Here is a 25,052-nt window from a genome sequence, read left to right as displayed (position 1 = left end):
TTTCCTAACTTGCCTGTGCCAGCTTCCAGAATCAAGTTAGTCTGGAGAAACAATAGCAAGCATTACTGCCCCACAATGTCAAGAGACTGGGTACCAACTATCCTGTGTTCACAGCTCGAAAACAGCCTGTGAAAATGCAGTACTTCAGGCTGCCAGCAGTGAACATATGCCAAATTTCTCTCACTTGGAACATGAAATTGTAAGATCATAGAAGATAAATGAGAAATAAAATGCCACAGAGGTTAAAAAGACATAGAATAAGATCTTTATCTGATGTTCACTGAGTTTAGCAACTTTGAATTTCTGAAATAAATTAAAACAGAGATAAGATCATAGCAATTTTGGATGACAGAGATAAACTGAAAGGATCCCTCAATGTTTCATGGAGAAAAACTGCATTCAACATCAAGACTGTGCTTTATATAGAACACTAACTAAAGAAAGCAATGGACTACATGTTCTGTGCATTATTGGTTCCCAGGAACCAATCTGACCTTTCACTGGCAGGAGAAGGAGCTAGACACATCAGTATTTATGTGCAGTGTGAATTTATGTGTGTGATGTATTATTTTACACAGAGTCTGCGGTCCAGAAGATGGAAAACTGGCATGAGTGTGTACCTTGACTCTGGAGGCAGATCCAGGAACCCGTAGAATTCCTTCAGTTTCCAAACCTGTTTCCTCAAGCTTGAGCAGCAACTGAAAGACAACACAACACTCAGAAGGGAAAATACTCAAAAGCACTTAAGAATACTATTAACTTTTTTTTCAATCTTGGTATCCTTGAAACTAATTTGAAAAAGATACATTTCTATGGTATTTGCTCATGAAAAGATGCCAGCTCATGTAAATAAACCTGCCTAATTTGTTCTCCATATTCCTGAACCTGAAATAAGGAGTATGCAGTGTATGGAAAACTGCTAATGAAATAGGCCCCTCTGTCCTAGACTTGAGAGTTGTCACTGCTATAGAACAATTAACACATAAATGTATTATTAAAAGAGCAGATACACTGGGTAAAATACAGTGGTGTACTGAAGGAAAAATAACCTCTGAGAAATGTTGAAGTATGCCTCAAGAAGCATAATGGAAAGGTCCATAGATAACATATGTTTTTGGGAACTGAGAACTCAGATTAGAAAATGATCCTAGGATATTCTATTTTGAAATTTCTGTGAATAGAGGAATAAGCTTTCCATTCTAATTCTTTATTAGAAAAATAAATATGTTTTCATTCGACATAATTTTGAACATTGGAAAAAAATAGTTTCCTAGCATTCAATCATACAGCTCTGGATTTTCACCACCAGATCTTCTTCCCACCCTAACTTGGATTCTTCTAATTTCCCATGGTATTTTGACAGAGGAGCTGTGGAGCTAAATGCCAAGTCATGTAAATGTTCAAGTTGTGTCAGTCTTTCCCCTGACACTCCACACCACTTTCCCTTTCGTCAGTATATACAGGGAAATTTGTTGTAATTGCACATGTACTTGTGTCTGTGTACCTGTCTCCAAGACATCCACTAGATGTCATTGTACTGCCAAATGGCTCATATAAGTGTTGTCTTGTCATACAAACCTCAATGAGAAGATATCACTTCTATTCTGGAAATAATAGCTAAGTAATACCTACAGTTTCAATTAATGTGAAATTAAAGCTCCTGAGACAACTCACATCTGCCATTTCTGCACATACGTAATTTTGCCTGGCTCTCTAGTTTAACAAAAAAGGGGAATAGAAAGACATTTTTTTCCTAAAGTTTCCTGTGTGGTTTCATATCATTACAAAAATAAAATGAGGTCCCCACCACAGATAAAACACACAAAAGGAGTAAATTTTGTCTTCTTGTCAAGAAGTTTTCAAACCACAATATACAGTCAGACAGCCTGTAGTCTGACTTGCACCCGCAAGTCTGTAAAGCCTGCATCTTCTCTCATCTGATGACTCATTTGAGTGTCAATGCAAATGATAGAGAAGCAAATCTTATTGTCCAAGCAAGCTGAGTTATACTCACTTTTTGGAAGATAAGGGGAACTTTTATTCCGGGAACCTTCTTTTGATCGTTCTCCAGCAGCACAGTGAGAGGGACTCCAAAAAGACCATTCTCTTAAAAATAATAACAACAAATGTGAAAAAAAGGAAACACGCCTTCTTTGCAACGCTGATCGACGCGCAAGTGGCTGCAAAGGGGATGCCGTAGCACAGTACCTCGTCCCCGCACTCTCTCTGCACGGTTCCTCTTCAGTTCCACCCCCAGTGCATCGTAGAAGGCTGTTAGCTCAATCAGGGAGAGGTAGCGGATCTTCTTCATGTCTTCAGGGGAGAGGTCTCCAACCTCTGTCAGTCCAAACCGGCTTTTCCGAACAACGAATTTCTACAGTAGAGATGGGTCGCATCTTTATTTGCACAAAAATTGCAAGGAGTGAATTTTTGTTTTGAAGGAGGTGCCCGTATGTGATAGGAAGTCATGTTAGGGTAGATGGATAACAAAAAAAAGATGAACTATAGCTCTGTATATTGGCCTGGTATGATGACATCATTTGTGTCCACCTGAACATAAAACTGAGCTTCTTGCTCACTATGTTCCCTTGCAGTTTGACTGGGAAGTGGTGTTGGAGCACCTCTGTGCCTGTACTCCAGCTAGGACAAATGAGTTACATACTACTTTCAAACTTTTGCCCTGTTTCAGCAGGATGCAACATTTTGCTCTGCTTCTGCCTTCCCCAAAATGTCTTGAATGCTGTTGAAGTAGCTGACACAGTTCATCATGGATATGGTTGTGTATCAATCATGTGTCTGTAACAAACACATGCCTGCTTAGCATAATGCTATTAATTTATGAGGTCTAACAGAAGAGTTCAAACTAAAGACCTGTGGAAAAGCCCAGAAGCAAAATTACTTAGTCCTCATGCCAACCTGCCAATTTACTGGTTTTTTTTATTGCTTAAAAAGCATTTGGGCTTAGAAGCAGGACTCCCAACAGCTAAGAAATAATTTATTCAAGTAGACTTGAACTAAATGATACTGAGGAATTTGAGGGCATGTGAAGATTTCTACATGTTTTAGAAACTGCAGTGTTGTAGACCGGAGCCAGGAATGTTGCCTCATGACAGACACATTTGTACAAATGTCAAAAAGAACAAATACCCATCAGTTTCTAACATAATTGTTAGACATAATAACAAAGTTACAGTAAAAAACATGCTTTTCAAAGATCTTTGGTATTGTATGTCTTTTTAATTTAATTGTACTTTAAAAAAATGTTAGAGATATAAACAAATAGTATTACAAATCATCTCCTCCCTTTAGGGATCTGAGTGGAAACCCAGCCTTTAATAATGTTTTGCTTCTGGAGATTTCAGCCCAGTCTTTCTTTTTTTTAAACAAATTTGGACTTGATAGGTTTAAACCATCTTTAAATGAAGCCAGTTAAACTAATTAAATAAAAAGCAAACAAAAAAAATTTAAAGGTACACCAGATTTCAAAAACAAGAGACTACAAAGGACATCTAGATCATGTAGTTTAGGACTTCCTAAATTATACTGCACATGGTCAATAGGGGTTAATAATAATTGGGGCAGAAAAAGTTCAGGGAACAGAATAACTAATGAACATGCTGTCTGTAGCATTTTAGCCCAGAATATTTCTTTTGTAGAACAGAGCAATTCCACAATTCCCTTATGCTGAGACTTAATAATGTAACAAAAGTTGCATTCAGGACAGTCTTCTGAAGATACATGAAATACTAAAGAATATCTATGCATTTTGGTTCCAGTGATGCAAAAAGTCCAAAATCAGTCAAAGCACAATAAATCACCTTGAAAATAAGAAAAAAAAATCAGACAGTACATGTATATTTTCTGAGGGGAAAGTGAAAAGGTATGTTTGCCGGTGAAAAAATTCCAAACACTCAAAACTGATTACAAAAGGTGCTACAATGATTTTCCATGGTGGCTGTTTGAGTCCTAGGGTCACTATGATGTGATGCTGTGGTTAGCACAAGGTTTGGGGCTGGGCCTCTTTCTTCTGTCTTGTGTCACAATTTTCCAGTGGTTTTTCTTATGAACAGTCGTGTCAAAATATGCATCACTGAAGGAGGCTGTGCTATCCTGAAATTTGATTACTAATGTTTTGGCTAAGGACCATGTCTGATATATTTTGTGATGTTGTTTCTATGTGGAACTATGTAGTGTATTCAGATGGGCCTGATATGCTTACTGACTCGTAGCTTTGTAATATCTTTGACTAAGTCACATGGATTATGGTCCCATGTTGGGGAAACTGCATGTAACACTATGCAGCCAGGGTTGTTGAGGTGGCCATTCTGGGAGCTGCATGGGACATGCTATTTTATGACATAAAATATATCTTTGTGCAGCTCTGTATACGCTATCCATGAAGTTGGTTATGTTGTCAGACCTGCCCTGGAGAAAGTATGATGTTGCACAGTCTTCAGTCTAGCCCCATTGGCCCACCATGGGGAAGGAGGGACAGTCCTCCAGGGTATAGGTGGCTGGTTGCTTGGTGTAACAGAGCAAGAGGTGAGGCCCATGACAGTCTGAGTCATTATGGGAAAAAACCAAATACCATGAGTGACAGCAGATGAAGTACGGGGAATGCCAACATCAACAGCTATGACTGTTGACTTTATTCAGAAATCTCTCTCTGTAATGACCTTTCTTATTTCTTGTGTACTCATGAACTCACAAAATGATGTCCTGTATGCAGAGTAGTTCAACCCCAGCACAAGACTGGCTTTTTCTAAAACTAATCGATTATGAATCCACAGATCCATGATATTCAATGTGGCATCTTCACTCTTTGTCAGCAGTTTCCCTCCCCTGTCAACTGCAAATTTTCTGAGCTGTTGCAGAGAACAATTTGTGTGTGTGCATGTGGTAGTAAAGGCCAAAAATATGATGAATGCAGAAATACCCTTACTTTCCACAGGACACCAAGTTATCCCCCCCAAAAAACCCCAAAACAACCAAAGACACAGTAAAACACAGGGATTTCACACAAGTTGTGTAATCTACTTGGTGTCTTATCTTTTGACAAGCAAGCTTACTTCTGCATCTCAGCTTCTTCCTTGGTAGAGTCTGAGATGGACAAATGAACGTCTGTGTGGATTATAACAGCTTCAGATTAGTTCAGGATCTCAGGACATCATGACACTCAGGAAATGCTTCCAAATAATTTACAGCTGACATCATCCATGTCACTAAAAAGGCAGCATATGAAGCACTAAACTAATGCTTCCAGTGACGGAAGTTGTGAGGGCTGATGGAAGTAGAAAACAGATTTCCTTGACTTCACGAAATAATTCCAGATAATGACAAAACTTCTCAGTGTATGTCTGGTTGGATGATATGGTAAATTTTTCTTTAGCCATTCATATAGTATTTCCTATAGCACTGAATACTGATTGGAAACAGTCAGTACTGCTGCAGGTCTAAGGTTTGCTTTCCTCTCTTCATCTATGGAGCAATTTTAAATCCATGTGTTAACTAAGGCAGATAATCTGTGGGGGAAATAAAGTAGGAAAGCAAACCCATAATGAAAATGATTGTTAGTTTTCATGCCAGTAAGAGGTTTTTATTTCTGCATGAAAAAATTGTGGATGATGCAATATTTGTGGACTGAGTTACACACATTCATCTGTGATGGGTACAAGTAAAGACCTGGCTTGGATATCCATATTAACTTTGGTGCCTCTCTGGGAGTCAATCACAGGCAGAAGGCAGGCACAGGAGGCAGTCTCTACAAAGCATGTGTCTAAAAGGACAGCTCATGTATCTTAACAGACTCCAACAGTGCTGGGGTGTAAAGCAGGAAATTGCTGTATTAAAGAAAACAACCAAGGAAATATGTCGAGAACAAACTTACAGGCAAAGTCGAGTCTTCTTTTTTGAACCTCTGATTTTTTGGCCACTCTTGAGTTTTTGGAAGGACTGTAATGGATTCTGAGAAAGAGACCTCATAAGAGAGCTCTTCTGTTACGGATGGGCTGCCTTTATCTAGTCCGCAGTCTAGACAGCTATTAGCTGAAAATAAGGGAAATAATATATGAATGCTGAATATATGCTTGCATTTAGTACAGAGACATTAAAAAATTAAACCAAGATGACAAAAGTCTTGAGACAGTAATAAAGGAAGTGCTTCAAAGAGGAGTTTCAGTGCAAACCACAGCATGTTCCTGTTTTGTCTGGAGGAAATAACCCCTTAGAAATAAAATCCCTATTTTCATTTTAGATTATTTAACTTGTTGCTTTCTGTGAGAAAGATAGTCAAGCTGGAACTTCCTGTTTATCAGGAATTGCAAAGTTTTTGTACTCTGTTCTTGTCTACCCAAGCCAGCAAACTGTGGTGGCACTTGTCTAATGAACAATTAAAAATAAAAGGTCTTGACAGAAAAATGCTGTTGACACAGTTTCTTAGGTTACTTATAATCATAAGACATTGTGCATATATTTTATGTGGTCACAGACATACATTTCTCAATGTTGACAGTTCAGTTGTATAGCACCGAAACAGGACACAACGTACAACATTCCATTTTGAAAAACACTGTATCTACTGGCATTTATGGTAGATACTGTGAACTGACTTATTGCTCTTTAGTTACCTCCTGAAGTTAGTGGATGCCAGAGGAAAATTTTTGAAATCAGTATAATCAAGTTCAGTAATATGCTATTGTCATGGAATCCAAAGTGTGATAACATACATGAGTTCCAGTGTTGCCAACTTTCACGACAGATCTCTCATATCTCAGGTCAATTTTTATTTTCCCTTAAGGTCCAACTCCTAGACTCACCTAACTGGAATATAATCATAAATTTAACTGAAAGTGAAGTAAAATTTCATCACCCAGGACTGCAAGAAAGAATTTACTAACATGACCCAAATGTGTTCAAAAGCCATGGAAATCAGAAAGTTAATTAAAAAACATTACACATTTTATAAAACTGTGCATGTCCCATGTTTTTTGAATCATTGCATTAACAGATACAGGGATTTAAATATTTTTTGCAACACCCTTTGTTTTGCAAGTCTGATATGAAAAAAGCTAAGTGTGTTATTGAGTGGCTTCCAGTTTTTGAACTGTGGATTTAGATTTTATCTAATAGCCAAGCCATTTAAGATGTTTTCCATCTGTCTTTCCCCCCTTGGACCTGGGACCACAGACTGTCTACAGTAGCCCTGGGAATTTGGTTCCCCATCTGCCGCAGTACAACTGCTTGAAGAGCAGAACTATCAGGAGAGCAGCTTTTGCCACCAAGGAAAATGCCTGTGGGACTATACCCAGAGGTAAACATCCAAGGGACTAGTTTAGTAACTTGGGTATTAATATTAATTTAGTTAAGCCCTGAACAATGTGGATGGGAAAAGCTTTCAAATAAAAGATGGACTTTCTCATGGAAGGCTACTGACAGTTATCCAGACACTGAGTAGAGCAGAGCTATTGTTTTCATTAGCAGTGCCAGTCACTGTCAGGACAAAGCATTTAAGGGGTAACACCATTAGTGGATCAGAATAATAGGGCAGAACCACGAAAATGATCCATTTCTAATACTGCAGTTTCTGCGGTACCAGAGAAATGTGGAGGAAAATAAGAATCTTTCTTGTCATGATATGCAAAAAGAAAATACAGTGATGACACAGTTTGGACAAATTCTGCAAAATATTGTTTAGCGATTGTTTTAACAATCCCAGCCTTGCAATGATCAGTATTTTTTAGATGCTGATGCCTCAAGGGCAGCAGTCTGAGTAGTACAACACTGGTCATTAATAGGAAACATTGGGTCCTGCATGACAATAAGCTGACAATGATTTTAAGGAAATATATGCAGCACTGCCTCAACACGAAAGAGGGGACTAACCCCTGAACCACAAAAGGGTCTGTCTGTCATTTTTCCAGGAGAAAGTGAATACTGGTTACATGTTGTCATACTCACAGGTAACTGATTTCCAAACTGCCTTCTGCCCAGGGAGCTGGATACCGTTAGAAGGAACTGGTGGCACTGGAACTGTCTCAAATGTGAGCTGATAAGCAAGGAAAAAATGATCAGACTACAGTGAAGGTAAAAGTCGATGGACAAAAACTACTACAGTTCAAGCAACAGTATATCATTCTCAGCTTACGCTGTTTTGAAAAGATAGAACAATCTGTTGTGATTCTCAAGAGTATATTTTTCAAAGCCAAGACTGAGAATTAATTTTGCTCAGCCTGTATAGATTTGATCATGTTGAGGTCAGTAATATTACAGCTTGCCGTACCTAATGAGTCCTGTCCTATATAATGACTGAAATTAGCTAAGTAAATTGCTGTACAGAACTACACTAAGAAAAAGATCCTTGTCGAACTGTAATTCATCCTGCTTTTAATCATTTTGGCCACAAATCTTTTTGAAGAATCTTTGGCACATGTTGAATATCTGCTGTTCCCAGGCATCTGTCAGAAATCAGGTTTCTTTGCTGTCTCTTGCAATTTGGGCACCAGCAAGTTATTAATGGGCAGATGTCCTCCCACATACTAACATTTTTATCGGTGGACTGCAAAAAACCTTTTGAGGGAACGAAGAAATTTTCTATAGTAAAATTAATTTCTTTCCACTCCAAAAGTCATTCTGCACTGCAGAGAAAGAGCTTAGTAGCCCAGGGGGTGACTTTCAAGTAGTGTCACCTCTTATTGGTGGTGGAATTTAGGCTTTGTTCTCAGCAGTTCTGTGACTCATAAAGACAAATTCGAGTGTTTCTGTGTACATGGGGCAGTAGCAGCTCATCTATGTGTTCATGGGTAAAAAAAACAAAACTACAAATCAAGGTCATGAATTAAAGAAATAGTCTGAAGATTACTCTGTGAAAATAACTACAATATTCCAAACCTTTCTCGTATTTTTTTTCTGCTGTCTTCTGCATCCTTGTGGGAGTCCTTGGAGCCTCCGCCTTTCTCAAACCTGCTGCCTCACCCTCTTTGAGCCTGATGGAGCAGCTCCAGTTTTCTAGCTGAACCTGCATCTGAGAGACCCCATGAGCCCTCAATACCCACTCTTTAAATTGCTTTTTAAATTGCTAAATCGGCTGTTTATCAACAACCAGCAATGCCTCAGGGCAGAAATTTTGTCTTCCCCATTTGTAGCCAACACACAGGAGCAACATTCAGGCTGCTAAAAAATGTCATATATTTAAAAGACAGGCAGCTCTTCAAATTGGAAGCCTGAAATAATGTTGCGGTTGTTTTATTCTGCCTTATCCTCTGAGCTATTTGGGTAACAAAGTCAAATGTAACATGAACAAAATCTTTCCTGAGAGACTCCTTTCAATAGCCTGTGAACTTGAGAGCAAACAGGATTTAAGTCACATGGACTTCCTTTGCCAGAAGACTGTAAGGACTACTGATTTTTTGAAAAGGAGAACTATAGGATGCTTTTATGATAAAATCCCACAACATTTACATAAAAAGCTTCAGGACATTAAAAATACTATATATTTCAGGTGGGAGTATGGAAGTGGAGGAGATGGTTAGACCTATCTCACCAGTTTGGGAAAATCAACCATAAAAGTACTTATGCTTCTGCTTAAGTTCCAGATGGAGAAATTAATGGTAAACATTAGCAACTCCCTCATTTACTTTCAGTGCTCAGAATGTCTGACCCTTCTAACAGTTTTCAGAATAGATTTACAATGAGTCAAGTTTATTAAGGAAAAAAATACTTCCAGCCTTGTTACAAGGGTGAAGTCAATAGCAAAGCACCTGCAGTAACCCGCTTCCATAAAGCACAACAGAGCCAGCGGAAAGGAGCAGACAGCACACCTCTGCTTCACACCCATCAGGGCTTGCAACAGCCTGTGGGCTGCTCTAGCTTCTGGCAATTATAGAATAATGTGGACCATGCACAGTATCAGGGGTAGCTAAAATGTCATATTCTCAGTCTCTTTTCCCAGCCTCCACAGTGAGAGTGTACAAAGAAGCCAAATCTATGTCCCTTTTGTGAAAATGTCTTCCTTCCCCCCCATTTTACTTTTTTAAAATCTTAAGATAATATGATAAAAAGAAAGGGAAGACTGGGAATAAAACCTTTTTAATACATGAATTTTAAAGATCCAGATTATTTCTATAGTATAAAAGAAGAATAAAAAACTGTGGAAGATCTTAATGAATGTGAAAGACCAAGAGTCAAATTGTGTCCTTAACTAAACTGGAACAGCTTTACTCATCTGGCTGGGGCTCCAGCTAAGGTGAAGCTTCTCATACCCTGATTTCTGTCTGAAAGTGATTCATTAGACATATTAAAAATGAACCCACTGTTTACTGCCACAATGTACACAGGAATTTCCAATGGGGAGAGGAAATCAGAAGAGCAAGGAGAAGCTGGAGATGAAGTTGATAGTTCTTTAGTAGCTACCCTCATTGTAGAAGATGTAAAACCAAATCATTGCAGCACCTAAGCAACCAAATTCTATTGTCAGCCCTGTAGCTAAGGGAAATAAAGGCAGAGGAGGATAACCTTATAGTTCTGGTCAGGACATAATTTGCCAATGCTTTGAATATATTCATATTTCCAAGCACTGTCATTACAAACACCTTTTCATGCAAATAGGTCTGGGTTAGTGATTTCTCTTTAATCAGGACATGATTTTCTCATGCATTGCTGAAGTAAAATGCTTCTAAAAACTCTTAAGGAGTTTCACAAGGCATAGAGCTGGGCTGTTAATGAGCATGATGCACTTCCTCCCTCCAGTAACAAAATCAATGTGTATGTGTGTCCATTTGTATTCTGCTGATTTTTCTAGGCTTTGAGCACTAGCAACGCCAATGGCTTCTGATGGAAGCAGCAGGGTACCAGCCGTAAGAAAAATCAGGCCACAGTGATTAATAAACCATCCAATTTAAAACTCGGTATTGTGGTTGTCAGTCGAGGCTCCTGGCTGTAGACCTGTCTGAAGCACAGCAAAAGCTCCTCAGCTGGGACAGGCTGCTCTTCCAAGGCATGGCTCTTGCAAGGGTGATGTACCACAGGGGCAGCATTTTGCCCCCAGGGATCATGGCACCTTTCCAGGATAGGCAACAGAAGAAAAAAATCCAAACAAAAGGAGGAATGGCTGCATTTCCTTTTGTTTGAGTCCACTTTGTCTGTTGAGGGAACACTCCTGCCCTGAGGGGATGGACCTCGAGGCAGGATGACTGAAAAAGCACCCTTTGCTCTGTGTTGACTCCCGCAGAGGCTGGCCACCAGGCAGTAGTAGCAAAACATGTATCAGGGAGGCTTTTTTTTTTTTTTCAGAACAGAGACAAAAAACTAGGGTAAATCTATCTTTCTTTTCCCCCACTCCAGATGACAACTATTTACGCCTCTTTAGTGATCCCCTAAATCTCATCTCAGGTGACCTTATTGAGCTAATCACCTTTTATCTCATAATTAGCCACAGAACACAGTAAACCATTCTGTAACCCATCCCTCTAGGCTCTTGCAATTCTTAGGTCGTTGGGAAGAAGGTGTAAATCCATCCTCCTAATGGGGAGGATTATAGAGTTATGTGAAACAATTAGAGCTGTTTTGCTATTTGCACCATGATTACTTCTTCCTTCCCAACAGAAAGGCAGGATGGGAAAGCAAAACTTCATGTCATTTCAAGCAGTCTCCTTACCAGTCTCTCTTCAGCAGCTATGCTGAAAAGATTTGCCCCTTCCCGTCTCCTGTCGCTCTTTTCTTTTTGCTGGGTTGTTTTTAATGCGGATCTCTTTCCTAAGCTGATTCATCACAAAGATTCACCGCCAGCCGTAGTGCCGTGCCCAAAGAGGCAGCAGAGCGCGAGGGACTGCTGATACCCCCTAACAAAGACTGCTCGGGAAACCCTTAGGTCGGGAACACAAGCTCTTCTGAAGTGTGTTTATCCCTGAAGAGCTGATAATTAGCACAAAGTTCCTAAATCCCATAATAAGCAGCAGAGATAGAGCAATGGTCAATAGGAAAACCAAAAGGGTGCTGGGAACCTTGCAGGCTTTTAGAAATACAATCTTTCACAGTCCATTGGAGGGAAGTGATGGTGTGTTCTGCAGTTGTATTTGTGCATCTGTGTTTAACATTTAGTTAAGCACCTGCCTAACTGCATATATTTGTGGGAAGAAAAATTAGAAGACTTAATTACTTATTTGATTCTATCTTTTAGACTTTAAAAATGCAGAAGTAGTAAGCGAACTGAATTTCAGAGGAAGTAAAAAAGTGATTTGAAAGGCAATTGGCTCTGAAGATACAAATTCCTCTAGCAACTGAGAAACTTCAGAAAGCGAGAAAGTAGAAAATAAGCAGGTCAAAAATACATCAATAATGTGCCTATCTGAGAGAACGGGTACAACATTTATTTTTCTGATTGAATTTTATTAGGAAACTTTAGTTTTTTTAAACACATTAAGGTTTACAAACACTTGAGTCAGGAGATGTGTGCTAATCTAATTAGAAGAACCATCAGCTTTTTAACGTTCATGCAAACATGCTTGATTATTTCTCACGAAAGAAAGTCTGACCACAAGAAACTACCGGATACTTCTGGATGTATTTGTGAGATATCCCTACGAGGTTCAAAAGAAACCAGCTACTTAAATTTGGAGACAAATAAGTTAACTTTATGGCCATTATATCTTTTTGATTTTATCATAACTATGAAGCTACAATTTTGTATCCCAATTTTTTTTGTTTTAAATAGTCCAGGATGCCAAGCCTTGAGGAGAAGATAGGACAAACAGAAAAGGACAAAGAAAAATCATAATGAAAAAGAGTTTCTTGGAGTTTTGTGATGGCAAAAACTTTAATATTAATTTCAAAGGTGAGACTGTGAGCTTATTGGTGACTCCCATTTAAGGTATCATGAGTGACAAATGTAAAATCATGCATGTTGCTTTGAGCATTGAACTAAATTCACACAGTTTACTGCATCCAACAGAGTCAAAACATGTAGGGCTAGGAATTGGTTCATTTAGGGCTATCTTCAGGGAAAAGCAGAAGAAACCACCAGAGGCAACACTCATTTCTGAAACCATGAAGCAAATGAACAGTTAATAGATTTTCATTTGCTACATAAGTGAAATGTAACTGCCAGTGTACCAGTTGCAATCATGCTGGCAGGTGTTTAATTGCTTATGCATATTTGAACCCCAGTTGCTTCATTAGAGTTTTACTTCACCACTGAGACTGCTGAGTAAATAGCAAGTGTCCCCAGAAGCCGTCAAAAATTTGAATAGCTGCCAAGAGTAACTCACCAATTTCCAAAAAATAAAGGAGTAAATGTTAGTCTTGGTAGGAGATTGCAGGAGGAAGACTGGTAACAGATACAACATTATGTTACAAGTTAGTTGCAAAACTGTGCACCATCTATTGTGTTTGGTGTCTTCCTTTCTTCTCAAAATGTAGCATATAGAGTACCAAAAGTCTGATTTTAGGGTCAGGAGCTGCCACTGGCTGTCTGTACATTGTCAGCAGAAAAAGGTTCCTGTCTGGCAGAAACTTTGGTGAGCTACTTGCAAATTGCATAAAAATTAAGATCAAAGGGATACTTACAGAAGAGTCATTGGTGCCAAAGATGTCTCGCACATCCCGGACTGTGTGCTTGTTCTTCTTCCTCAGGGTCTGAGTGTAGGTGTTGTACCTCTTCTGTACAGCAGCAGCTTGAGTTCTGGTCAGAGTGGACAGCAGAGCTTGGCCATCCTCCTCTTCAGCTCCAGAGATCAGTGTAGATAAGCCTACATCTTGCAGCCATTCTGCCTCCAGTTCCCCTTCTGTGAAGGAAGAGAGTGTGTTACCAGGCCTGGCAAGGAAGGGCAAGGGGGCTGAAGGAAAGGAAATGGCATGACGGACTGCTGCCACAGCCTTTACCTTGACAAGACCAATTCCAACCTTTTCTAGGCCACAAGTGCAAGTAAAGATGGTTTTGTCAACATGCTCTCCACTTCCAGTTTGTCAGTGTCTGCATAGGAGAGGCTTACCAGAGGAACAGAAGAGGCATTTCTAACCTGTGCATCAGCATAGGCGTGTGAAAAAGGCAACAGAGTAGCAAGCCTGACACAGCAAGGTCCTTAAAAGCTAATGCCTAATGCAAGAGCATAAATCTCCTCAGTTACCACTTATGCCATGCTTACCATTTTTAGCATGCTCTACTGGATAAAGACATTTGGCTGATGGAATTTAAATTGGTATTCGAATCCAAATAAACAAAAATACTGAAGACATGTATACAACAGAATAATGTATTTGCACACTAACAATGGAATCTGAGATGTCAGAGGGCCAGCTGGTAGTCAGACTCCTAGTGAAGAAGCCACACTAAGAGAAGGGTGATGTACACCCAGTCCAGCAGCTTGTTGTGAACAAGATGATTAAGAACCAGAGCTGCTCACTAAAGAACAAGGTTCAGGAAGGAGTAGGTATCAAAGAGGTCAGGTAGGGGTGGAATATGCAAAAATCGCCATCCTTGCGTGCTAGGTATCATCCTAATTTCTGATAATGAAAGACTCACTAGCACTGTACACCCCAGCATTTCTTGGTATTTTAATTAGTGACTAATATCTTGAATCTTGTTTCTCAGCTGGTTCAACACTGCAACTGGTTCCATAGTGAGATTAGGCACTGTGTGAAAAATTGTTTTCTATCCTGGCTCTACTGGGGGAAGCTTCTGGCATCTTTTCACAGAGCCACACTTGCAGTCCCCCTGCTACCAAAACCTGTCCAGGCAAAGCCAATGCAGGTTTTCAGCTTGCTACCTGTTACATTAAATTAATATGCTTTGTCATTATTGGACTAGCAGAAGCTCCCAGTCTGCCTCCTCTGAATCATTTAGTGATTTTAAATTTTGCTGTCATTGCTTTTTTATTTGTCTGCTTTTTGAAGTAAATAGTCACAGTCTTTTAAAATCTCTCATCACATAGGAGATTTTGAGGTCCTTCATTCCAGTTTTGGGAGCAATCCTAGCTCAGCAGTATGCTGCTTGAGACAGGACACTAATTTCATTACGGCTCTAACTGAAGAAGAGGTACTACAAATAAACATGTCAAACAGGAAATGGATTAATTTGCAGCATGTTCTATAAAACAACTAGTCAATGCACTTATTGTTCTTGTCCCAGTGCTGGTCTTAATGGCAGGTTGGTATTTCCACTCTCCCTTTATTGCCTCTTCTTGACATCAGAATGCAGGCTGATTGATGGACACCAGTTTGCTGCACTTTGGCAGCTAGATACACAAAAGAGAAAATTACAGGACTGGGCTGTAGGGACAAGCAAAAGCATCTTATGCATGTGCCATCACTGACTTCATTGTTAACTGCCCTGCCTCTTTACAAAGCTCTACAAAAATAGCTGCTTCTAAAACCCTTGCTCTGTGTTAGCCAGGGGTGTGACCAGCCCTGTATGCCATGAAACAGCTTCTCTGCTCTTATCCTTTCTGTAGCCACAGACAGGATTACAGTGTTCCCTTCCCATCTTTGTAAGTTTCAAACTTCCCTCCTCACTCTTCTTTCTAAGAAGGTCTCTTCTCATTCTTGTGTGCTGCTGTTGGAGCCACATCTGTCCATGTTTCAGTTTTTTAATTATATTAATTTTAGCTTTTGTCTTGACATATTCTTTCCAAGTACTGAGTTTTTAATCAAACTCGTTTTTCATGATGCTATGAAAAATAGTAAGGCAGACATGAAATTCTGCCTGCTTACCACTTGTTTTCTCTGGCTTTTGGCCTCTTCCTGTTCCAACCACTCACAAACAATAGACTAAGAAATAGCAACAGCAATCAGAGGAATAAAACTATCAAAGAGAAGAAATTTATGCATTAAAAAAACTTCAAAATCTTATGTCACATAGGTTTTAAACATAGGTTAAAAACCCCTCATGTTGTTTTACAAAGCTTATTTTCACAGTTAGCTACTTATACAGCAGGGTCTTGATACTGTGCTCCACCAGAAGATAAACAGATAATTGAGAAGGTAATTATCTTTTTCTCATAGAGATTGCTAGGAAAGAGGTGTGCCTTGCTTTGAATTTCAGATATAACCTGAAATAACTCACAGATATAATCTTAAACAATGCACAGCATCCCAGCCTTGAAACATGAAGTTATAAAGCAGCTCAGTACATCATAGACATCTTAAATACCTCATGTCTTCCTCCTCCCCTACATTTTCACCCCTTGTGTCACTTGTTATAATCTTCTGTTCCTTTTTGATTGTATTTACTAACATCAGCAGAGTAAGTGTGCTGTTGTCTGTCCCTTGCATGTGTTGTCTGGCAAACCACATTGTGGTTTTGACAGTATCAGTGGTGCCTGGCCGCTATCACCCTTTGGTCTTCTTTTTAAGGATCCTGCATCTCTTCCTCTCAAAGACATCTCAAAAGGGTGATGAATATTTGTTTTTATTTTGCCCCAAGGGTTTTCACATTGATTTGGCAAGGAGAATTATCCTCTTAGGACCTTAATAGAACTTCCAAGATTTATAATCCCAAACTGAATGTATTCCTGATCTTAATAACTAGGACAAACGTTGCCTGGTTGTGTGTGAGTGTATGCAATATATATATATATATATATGTTTAAAACAACAAAACGAAGGTAAATGAAGTGTGGAGATGTACTGCACTTTGACTTGCAGTCTCATTTTTAATTCATGTCAGAGGGGAAAAAATCAATGCATTGTAATAAGGTGTAATCAGACAAAGGGTAACATAGGACTGCAGCAGAGTTTGGGCTGTTGTGAAGATTTAGTTCAGCAGTAATGAAAGTGACGGAAAACTTTCTGGAAAATGAGGTTCTGTATTGACTTTCCCTACTAACTTACACAGCTTGGTAACTCACAGATTTGTGACATTCTCCCGATGGTGCAGACAAGTCAGAGACACCTGTCAGTTCACGCTGACAACTGAATGAAGGAGAGACACCAGTAGGTTCACAACTTCTTTCTAAGGTCTCCAAGTTAAAGAGTATGATCAGACAAGAATTTTCCCAATAAGGAACAGAGGAGTGCAGTTTAGATTTAAGCTGACCGACCATAACCCTCATAGCGGACCAAGATTTCTGGTGAACCGATCTTCTCCCTTGGCTTCCAAGAGAGCCCTACCGGGAACTAGTGAGTGGGAGGTGTTTCCAGTGGGAACAGTACATGGTTGGAGTTAGATACCTCTGTGTAAGTTACTTACCATGACTGATTACATATTTGTTTGATTAATAATGTAGTACTTTTCCCCCCTTTTCACCATTCTTCCTGGGAGCAGAACTAATGACATCCCATTGCGTGTCAAAGTAAAAAAAACCTCATCACCACTTGTGCTAATAATTGCAAGGAAAGAACACACCATTGCTTCAAAACCTATCCCTAGATCAGTAATTGCCAGACTAGTAGCCATGAGCCACAAGATGTTCTCCAGAGAGAGTTATCAGTGGGTCATGACCTCAGAAGAAATTCTTTTTCATCCTATAGTAACACCTGGTATTTTGTGTTGCACAATATAATGCATTTGTAAATGGGGTCAAAACCGGAAAAAAATGTGAACTGTTGTTCTACATGTTATCAAATCTAACACAAAGCTGTATTGCAACAAGCCAGCACAGACTATTATGTATTTTTCCAAATACAGTACAAAACAAGAGAGAGGAAAAGGTTAAGATAACAGAATGAGGTAGTAATACCTTCAGGATATGTTGCATAAGTGATGAATGAATTTGGTCAAGTGCGGAGTCTGAACAATGTAGGCATCCATATATTCAGACTTACCTCTGAACTAAACTCTAAACTCTTCTTGAATTATATCTAAATTGGGTAAGCTCATAGAAACAGGCAGTTATCAAATTCCTGATAGCACTAAACAATATCTAACAAAAAAATCCTTCAAGACTTTAATAACTTCTGCATCATATCCAACCAAAAGCCAGAAAATTTAAAATTCCAGCATACTAAATTATCAAAATAAATTTAACAAAATAAATTGTTTCACTTTAAATGTTTTGGTTTAGTCTATTTAATGCTGGAGATTTAGCTTTCATTGAGTGCCTCTCCTTTATGAATTACACTGTATCTGTTCTCCTGAAGCACAAAGTCAATGGAAAAAAACCTTACTTCAGAAGTTAATTACCAGCTCCAGTTATAAATCAGAGTGAATTATTGCTTCTTTCCAGTGATTGACTGTGCTGTTCAGAAGCAGAGCTACAGTGACCCAGCCTAGTACTTTTGCTCATACTGAGTGACACGAGAAAGGAGTTCAGGGCATGACTCTTTAGTGAGAAGGCAAAGCCAAGGCATAAGGAAGAAGTGGTGTTTGTGTGCTCACCATCAGCAGGTTTGAACTCCAAGACTGTTGCTTCATCAGATCCATCTTCTCTGCTCTCCTTGATGCTCTCCACTTCACACCAAAAGTCCTCCATGGAAGTGCTGTCCATGGAGGCCTGCGAATTGGAGCGACTGAATGTAGGAGGAGGTGCTGACTCATTTGAAAGCATCCTGTTAATTCTTCGACAACGAGAGAGGGACTTTCTGAAGAGACAGTAATACAAACAAAATTACCTTTCTATCATGCTAACTTGTGCCATGGAGATGGAGCAGGCAACTAGGGCTTCACCTGTGACTGTACCAGGGAGGAAGGAACAAGATTTCAGAGACTAAGTAAACAGTTCTAGTAATTGTAATGACCTCTGTTGCTCAGAACAATTATGGCTAGACATTTATTTTGCATCTAATAATTTATCTATTTAATGTTTAGTGTTTCTCACTCTAGAGAGGGACGCAGGAGATGAAATTTCTATTTGTAATGCTGATATCCATCTAATGACACGCTGGAAAACTATTTTAACTTTTTTATACCTCAGTTTCTCTTTCTATCCCTTCTTGTTTTTCTGGCTGGCTGAAATTTTTCAGTGAAAACTCTGGGGAAAAATAATGAGACTTAGGAACCCTGAAATATTTTATAAACTTATACTGGCTCCAGAAAACGATTCAAAACTTGAAATACTTTAATTCAGAGAAATCATTACCTTTTATTTGAAAAGATTTAAGAAAAAATTGAAAAAAGATTTAAAAAGATTTCTTTTTTTTTCTTAAATTAAGCTAAAATAGAAGAAATTTTAACAAAATTTGTCTTTGAATTAAAATTGTATATTCTGGGTCAGATAGAAGGCTTTGATCACAGGTTCAAAAAATTATGATTCACTAAAAATCAAGTTTAAACCTAAGATTCAATACAGTGATTGAATTAAAACAAAGTTTGTTCCTTACTCTTTTGTTCTGATCTTTTCCCATTGTAAGTACTTGCAGCTGAAGACAGTTATATAAGTTAATTCAAAATTTAATACAACATCCACCATGAAAATCTAATCTGACTTTGCTCTTTTACATTATTATGGCTGCAATACTGTAAACAGCTTTTGTAAGTATAATTGTAGTAGATACAGTAATCAGTAATAATAACCACAACAGTATTTGTACAAAAGAGTTAGGAGGTAACACAGTTATGGCAGAGAGCTAGACTACAGGAATTAATGGAAAGTTCTGTCATAAGGTCTTCTGGCCTTCGCTTATCTCAATTAATTCAAATGTAGTTTCCCTTTCTCTTCCTTTTCTGCATTCTCTTTCCCTTTCTCCATTCTGCCAACACGCCTTTGTTTAAAAACACAGGCAACACTTTTACTCCACTAAAAAAAAAAAGAAAGATATCCTTTTCAGTATTTCCCTCTGTGTCAAAGTTTTGGTAATGGATGTATAAAGAATATGTTATTTAATAAAGCTGACCAAGCATGCTTTTTCCTCTTTGTGCTGCTGCCTCTGCTTCATCCTTCCTTGCCAGTGAAGGGCTAGCTGCTTTCTTAGGGCTCTTGCAGCATCCTTGCTCTATCTGAGTGGTTCCTTCTGGGCTAGGTCTGAGCCCCAGGTTAGGGAGCTGTGGTAGAAACAACAGAGCACATCATATCCAGCTTTGGATGTGATCAGGCTTTATAAAAGTTAAAGCTCAGGCCTTTGCCTTTCTCTGAACACATGCAGCTGTTATATGGATGATTCAGTTGCCAAAACTGCCCATGTTCTCTTGGAGAGCTGCTGAGAAGCAAAACTTTGTGATGGGTGACAACATTGCAGGAGAAAATGTGCTATGGGGCTGTGGAGACATGTACTCCAGGCAGAGAAGTGCTATCTTCACTGTTTTTATCCTTTTTCCCCCCTTATAAACAGAAAATGATTGTTTACTTTAAAACACAGTGGTGAAACTGTTACTGTTTTAATTAGAACAAGCCACAGTCACCAAATCTGAGAGGAATTTGTGACACAACTGTGGTTAAAGCTATTTGAGTGTTTTCCACATAGCTTTCCCTCTGGGGAGATGTGTTTCAGTCGGCTTTTGTTTGCAAAGCCTCAGATGACTAGGGTACCTGATAAATTATAATCACTGGGATTATGTATTCTGGATGTGTCAGCCTCTGGTTTCTTATGGGTTTCCCTTTCTTTTATGGATTCAACTGTCTCTCTTCCCTGCGTCAGCAAGTAAGAAAAAAAAGCATGTCTCACTATCATGACCTAACTATCACGAGTTAATACTGTACCAAGCGTCCCCAAGCAGAGGTTTTAACCAGCAGAAGCACAACCCCTGAGAAGCAGCCAGAAAACCCCATCTCTTCAGCTGGGAGCTGGCAGGGGGATGGGGGAAACAGCTACCACTGACCAACTGCTCGCTGCTGTGAAAAGCTGAGCTCTTTTGTTTAAAAGGTGATAGTGAACACAAATAAGGAAAAAGGCAAAACTTCCTGGCACTCTAATGGCGTTTGGGGCCCCTGTTCTCTGGACATTGTGAGAGCAGAGGAGACAGCCCGGCCCGATGCCTATGCTCCTGCCGCAGCCTGCCCCTCACCAGCCTCTGCTTCAGCTCAGGGCTCTGCCTGAAACCCCCACACTGCTGCCCACTGAGAAATTCATGTCCCTACTTAATATACACCTTTGTGAAAAATAAGTTCCTACATGTGCTATATAGCACAGCCCATAGATCCCAAGCCAGCAATTGCAGTAAGGAACACTCTCACCAGTCTGGAATCAAACATGTCCTAGGAGGAGAAAAGGGCAGCTCTGATAGCATCACTAGGTCCCATAATTTAATCAGGGTCAGAGAATTTAAACATTTCCTGCCCTTCCAGTGTGAATCTTGACCATGACCCTGCTCCTTGGGCCTCGACTCCATCACCACTTCAGCTGGCTCGAACTAAGGCTTTTTATTTCACCATATTAGGAAGAAAGAGGCTTGGTGGGTTGCTGCTTTTCTCCCCACAGCGAGTATGCTTATTTTGTAATACTACCATACCAAAAAGCTAAATGCAAAACAGACCATGTAGCATGGCAACAACTGCTGTGGCAACCAGCTTTACCAAATACATTTAAGGTTCCTGGGTAATTAATGTGCATTTACAACAATATTAAAGTACAGAGCTTATTTGGAAAATCAGCTGAACAAAGTCTCCTGAGAACTTCATCTATGAGGCTTGTTATCTCAACCTGGATTAAATCAAGCTGTGTAAAATTTCTGTAGTGAGAAAGGTTAGGCAGAGGTGCTTAATCCTTATTGGTAAACATCTGAAGCTTGCTTCCAGGTGGTCTGGTACAAACTTTCTTCAATTATTGTCAGTCTGCCTATTAAAAGCTCATGTGTTTGAAAGACCTCCAGCTGCTGTTTTGACCCATATACCTGTGACTCTTGTCCTGGAGGAAGTGGTCTTGCCTTTATGTGATAATGGCAGTTGTCTCCCATTTCCTCCAGCCAAAGATGGTCAAAACAGTTTAAGGAAAAAAAAAGTCCTACTGAGGAAGCAAAGCATATTCTTCACTGCTTTTAATTAATTCTTGAAGGACACTAAATGCCCACTGACTCAGCAATCAGCCTGCCTCTCAGAAATAGTTCAGGAAGCCCAGGCTGCCTGTTAACTGGGAACTCTCGCAGCAGAAAACCTCTGTTCCTGACACCTTTTTCACCTTCAACCCATTCTGTCTCATTTGCTTTTTTTTTTCTCAGTGTCTGTACAGAAATTTAGAACAATAAAAAGTTTTCACTAAGCTGATTCTGTAGCTCCTATAGAAAAGCTGAAAACCAGTCTTGTTAAGTAAGTAGCAATCAAAAAGCTCATGCTCAGTTTCTTTTGTTCACACACATGGGTAGTGGTGAGCTAATCTGAAACGCTGACTAAATTAAACACAGGAGGGATCCCAGATCCTGGCTTACTAGATGGAAAGAGCTGGGAGAGAAGTATGAATCTAAAAGCACTGAGGAACAATTATAGCAACTCCACTGAATGAGCTGAAATTGTTTTCAGGGTGGAATAAAAAAAAAAAAGGAGAAAGGGTTAAAGAGTGCCAGTAAGGATAAATATGATGATATAAATTAGAAAGCTTTCTGCAGAAAGATTTTTACAAGGAAGCAGGGTTATTTCCATGGGCACAAGGAGACTGATTCAACTGTGTGTGACTGGTTTTGGTCTGGTGTACGTTTAGAATTCTGATGAAATGCAACAGCAAAGCAGGCCTACTGACCCTAAATTTTATCTTCCAGATGTAGTGCAGAAGTGTGCTGTTCAGGATCTGATACCACACATTGATTTCAGGATAGCCAAGCCAGATCCAATAAGCTATTCTTATCCTATCTCCAAAGTAAAAGTCTGTCAAACCACATGAAGAGCTGGCTCAGTGACACCTAATGATTGCTCACAGGCTCCCTAATGATAAAGCCAGGCTTCTGCTTTGAGTTCAATTAAGTAATGGATAGTAAAGAATCCATAAAACAAATAGGAGCAATAAAGTCATCTTGTAGTTAAAACCAGCACTTAATCCTTGTTTACAGAGAGAGACAGGACATTTTACTTTTGTGGGCTGTTATACTTCATTTAATTTGGTGGGTCCTGAACCTGCTTCACCACAATTAATCACATTTATAGGAATGAGGAAGATGAAGGAAGCATTATAGGATGAAAATCCACCTTTTCACATTGCAATCATTCTGGCAGTATAAACACTTGCTCAGCTCTTCTCAAATGTAAAAAAGAGGATGGTAGGTTGCACTGACAAGGAAACAACATTTCTTCTTCTTTATTAAGAATTGTTCTGAATTGTTAGGAAACAGTCATGTACCATTATTTATCTTCCTTTTAAATAAAATGTATACAAATTCCAGGCAAAGGAAGAGTCCAGCAATGGGAAATAGTATTTTTGTGCACAGTTCACTGCACAGTTCACCCTTGCCCCAAATCTTTCACCTTCTGGTTCCTTCCTGGAGACCCTATACTGTTTGCTGTCTGCTTATTTCCTTCTCTCCATGCTCGGTGGCTTCTGATCACAGAGAGGGGTATATATCAGACAACATTTAACCCCCTAATCCATCTATACACTTCTGTTTCTGATTATCTCGCAAATGTTAGGCAAGTTGTATACAGCAGATCCTAAAGTTTTCCAGTCCTTTCTCTAACATCTAGCATAGCAAATATTTAAACTATCAAGCTCATTGATTTCACAGAGCTGTCACTCAGCCCCCCTTGTAACGGAGAATTTGAGTGAGAGGCAGAATAGGATTTTATTTCATTATTAATTTTCTCATCCTGTGGCCCAGCAGAATTCTGAAAACATACAAATCTCATTGCTCTTTGTTACAAAGCTCTGTTTGAAAATAAGCTATCATCTTATTGTATCAGTTAGACTTGAAACCATAAGAATTCTGTATTTTGCCTGTCTTTATATTCTACAAAATATTCTTCAAAATATCATTCTGTCAACTTTAATTTTACTTCAGATTCTGCATCTGGGAAAGGTCAACTCTGGATGTATGTATAGTCTGGGGAACGAGATGTTGGAGAGCAGTGCCACAGAAAAGGGATCTGGGGGTCCTGGTCGATGGCAAGTTGAATATGAGTCAGCAGTGCCCTGGTAGCCAGGAGGGCCAACCATATCCTGGGGGTTATCAGGTAAAGCATCACCAGCCGGTCGAGGGAGGGGATTGTCCTGCTCTGCTCTGCACTGGTGCAGCCTCACCTCAAGCCCTGTGTGCAATTTTGGGTGCTGCAGTTTAAGATAAGAAGCTCCTTGAAAGCATCCAAAGTAGGACTACAAAAATGCTGAAGGATTTGGAGGGGAATCCTCCAGAATACAAGAAGTGAGATTGCTTGGTGTTTTCAGCCTGGAGGAGACTAAAGGGAGACCTCATAGCAGTCTACAGCTTCCTCACCAGGGGCAGGCACTGATCTCTTCTCTGGTGACCAGTAGCAGGACCTGACGGAACGGCATAAAGCTGTGTCAGGGGAGGTTCAGGTTGGATATTAGGAAAAGGTTTTTCACCCAGAGTGAGGCTGGGCACTGGAACAGGCTCCCCAGGGAAATGGTCACAGCACCAAACCTGCCAGAGTTCAAGAAGTGTTTGGACAAGACTCTCAGGCACATGCGTGATTCTTGGGGCTGCCCTGTGCAGGGCCAGGTGTCCGACTGCAGTGATCCTTGTGGGTCCCTTCCAACTCAGCATGTTCTATGATTCAATGATTCCATGATTTTTGGGACCCAAAGGAGTTGTCTAATGAGTCTTAAGATTTAAAAGATTTAAAAGATAAAAGACTTGTAGGATTTACAGGAATTAAAAATTTAATTTATTTAATTATACTTTGTCTGCAATTCATCGAGGTACTAACAGAAGTTATGAGATTCAGCTGTAGAGTCTGCATGGCAGTGTTACCTGTCAACATTTAAAAATGTGTTTCACCTTGGGTTCTTCAGCTGTCTCGTATATGTTAGGGAAGTCCTCTGCTGTAACAAAGGCCACATTGTGACCCGCTCTGTGGCTGATCATGGAGATTGCAGAAGAATCTCTCTCTGTTTGTGCATTTTGATGTGAGGGCTCTCACAATCAGACCCTTTGAGCTAAGGGAGTGCAGAGAATATCTAGGTATTGCCTGCTGGCAACAGTGACCTTTGGGGACATAACCCAGACCTCTCCTCCACACTGGCAATCACATCACTTCAGTGCTAGCCTGATGCAACAGAGACAGTGCATTACATGGCTGCAGTGTGTCCGTCAA

The 25,052-nt window shown here is 39.7% G+C and overlaps 1 protein-coding gene across 1 annotated transcript in view; it reads right to left on the bottom strand.

Moving 5' to 3' along the window:
- Positions 1-620: 620 nt before the first annotated feature.
- The window catches only part of LOC108505168 (rho GTPase-activating protein 28-like), a gene marked incomplete at its 3' end in the record, with an annotated part of 58,373 nt that continues 33,941 nt past the window's right edge, over positions 621-25,052 (bottom strand). The window contains exons 2-8 of the mRNA XM_017830898.1: positions 18,305-18,507; positions 13,558-13,775; positions 7,957-8,044; positions 5,888-6,045; positions 2,209-2,374; positions 2,015-2,106; positions 621-698 (exon numbers count right to left, since the gene is read on the bottom strand). Of these exons, the coding sequence (XP_017686387.1) occupies positions 621-698; positions 2,015-2,106; positions 2,209-2,374; positions 5,888-6,045; positions 7,957-8,044; positions 13,558-13,775; positions 18,305-18,507 (1,003 nt within the window). The remainder of the gene's footprint in view (positions 699-2,014; positions 2,107-2,208; positions 2,375-5,887; positions 6,046-7,956; positions 8,045-13,557; positions 13,776-18,304; positions 18,508-25,052) is intronic.

Source organism: Lepidothrix coronata, unplaced genomic scaffold (assembly GCF_001604755.1).
Source record: "Lepidothrix coronata isolate B3197 unplaced genomic scaffold, Lepidothrix_coronata-1.0 Scaffold6, whole genome shotgun sequence".
In the NCBI taxonomy this organism is placed as follows: Eukaryota; Metazoa; Chordata; class Aves; order Passeriformes; family Pipridae; genus Lepidothrix; species Lepidothrix coronata.
The sequence above is the reverse complement of the archived record's forward strand: the minus strand, read 5'-3'. Positions and strand labels throughout refer to the sequence as shown.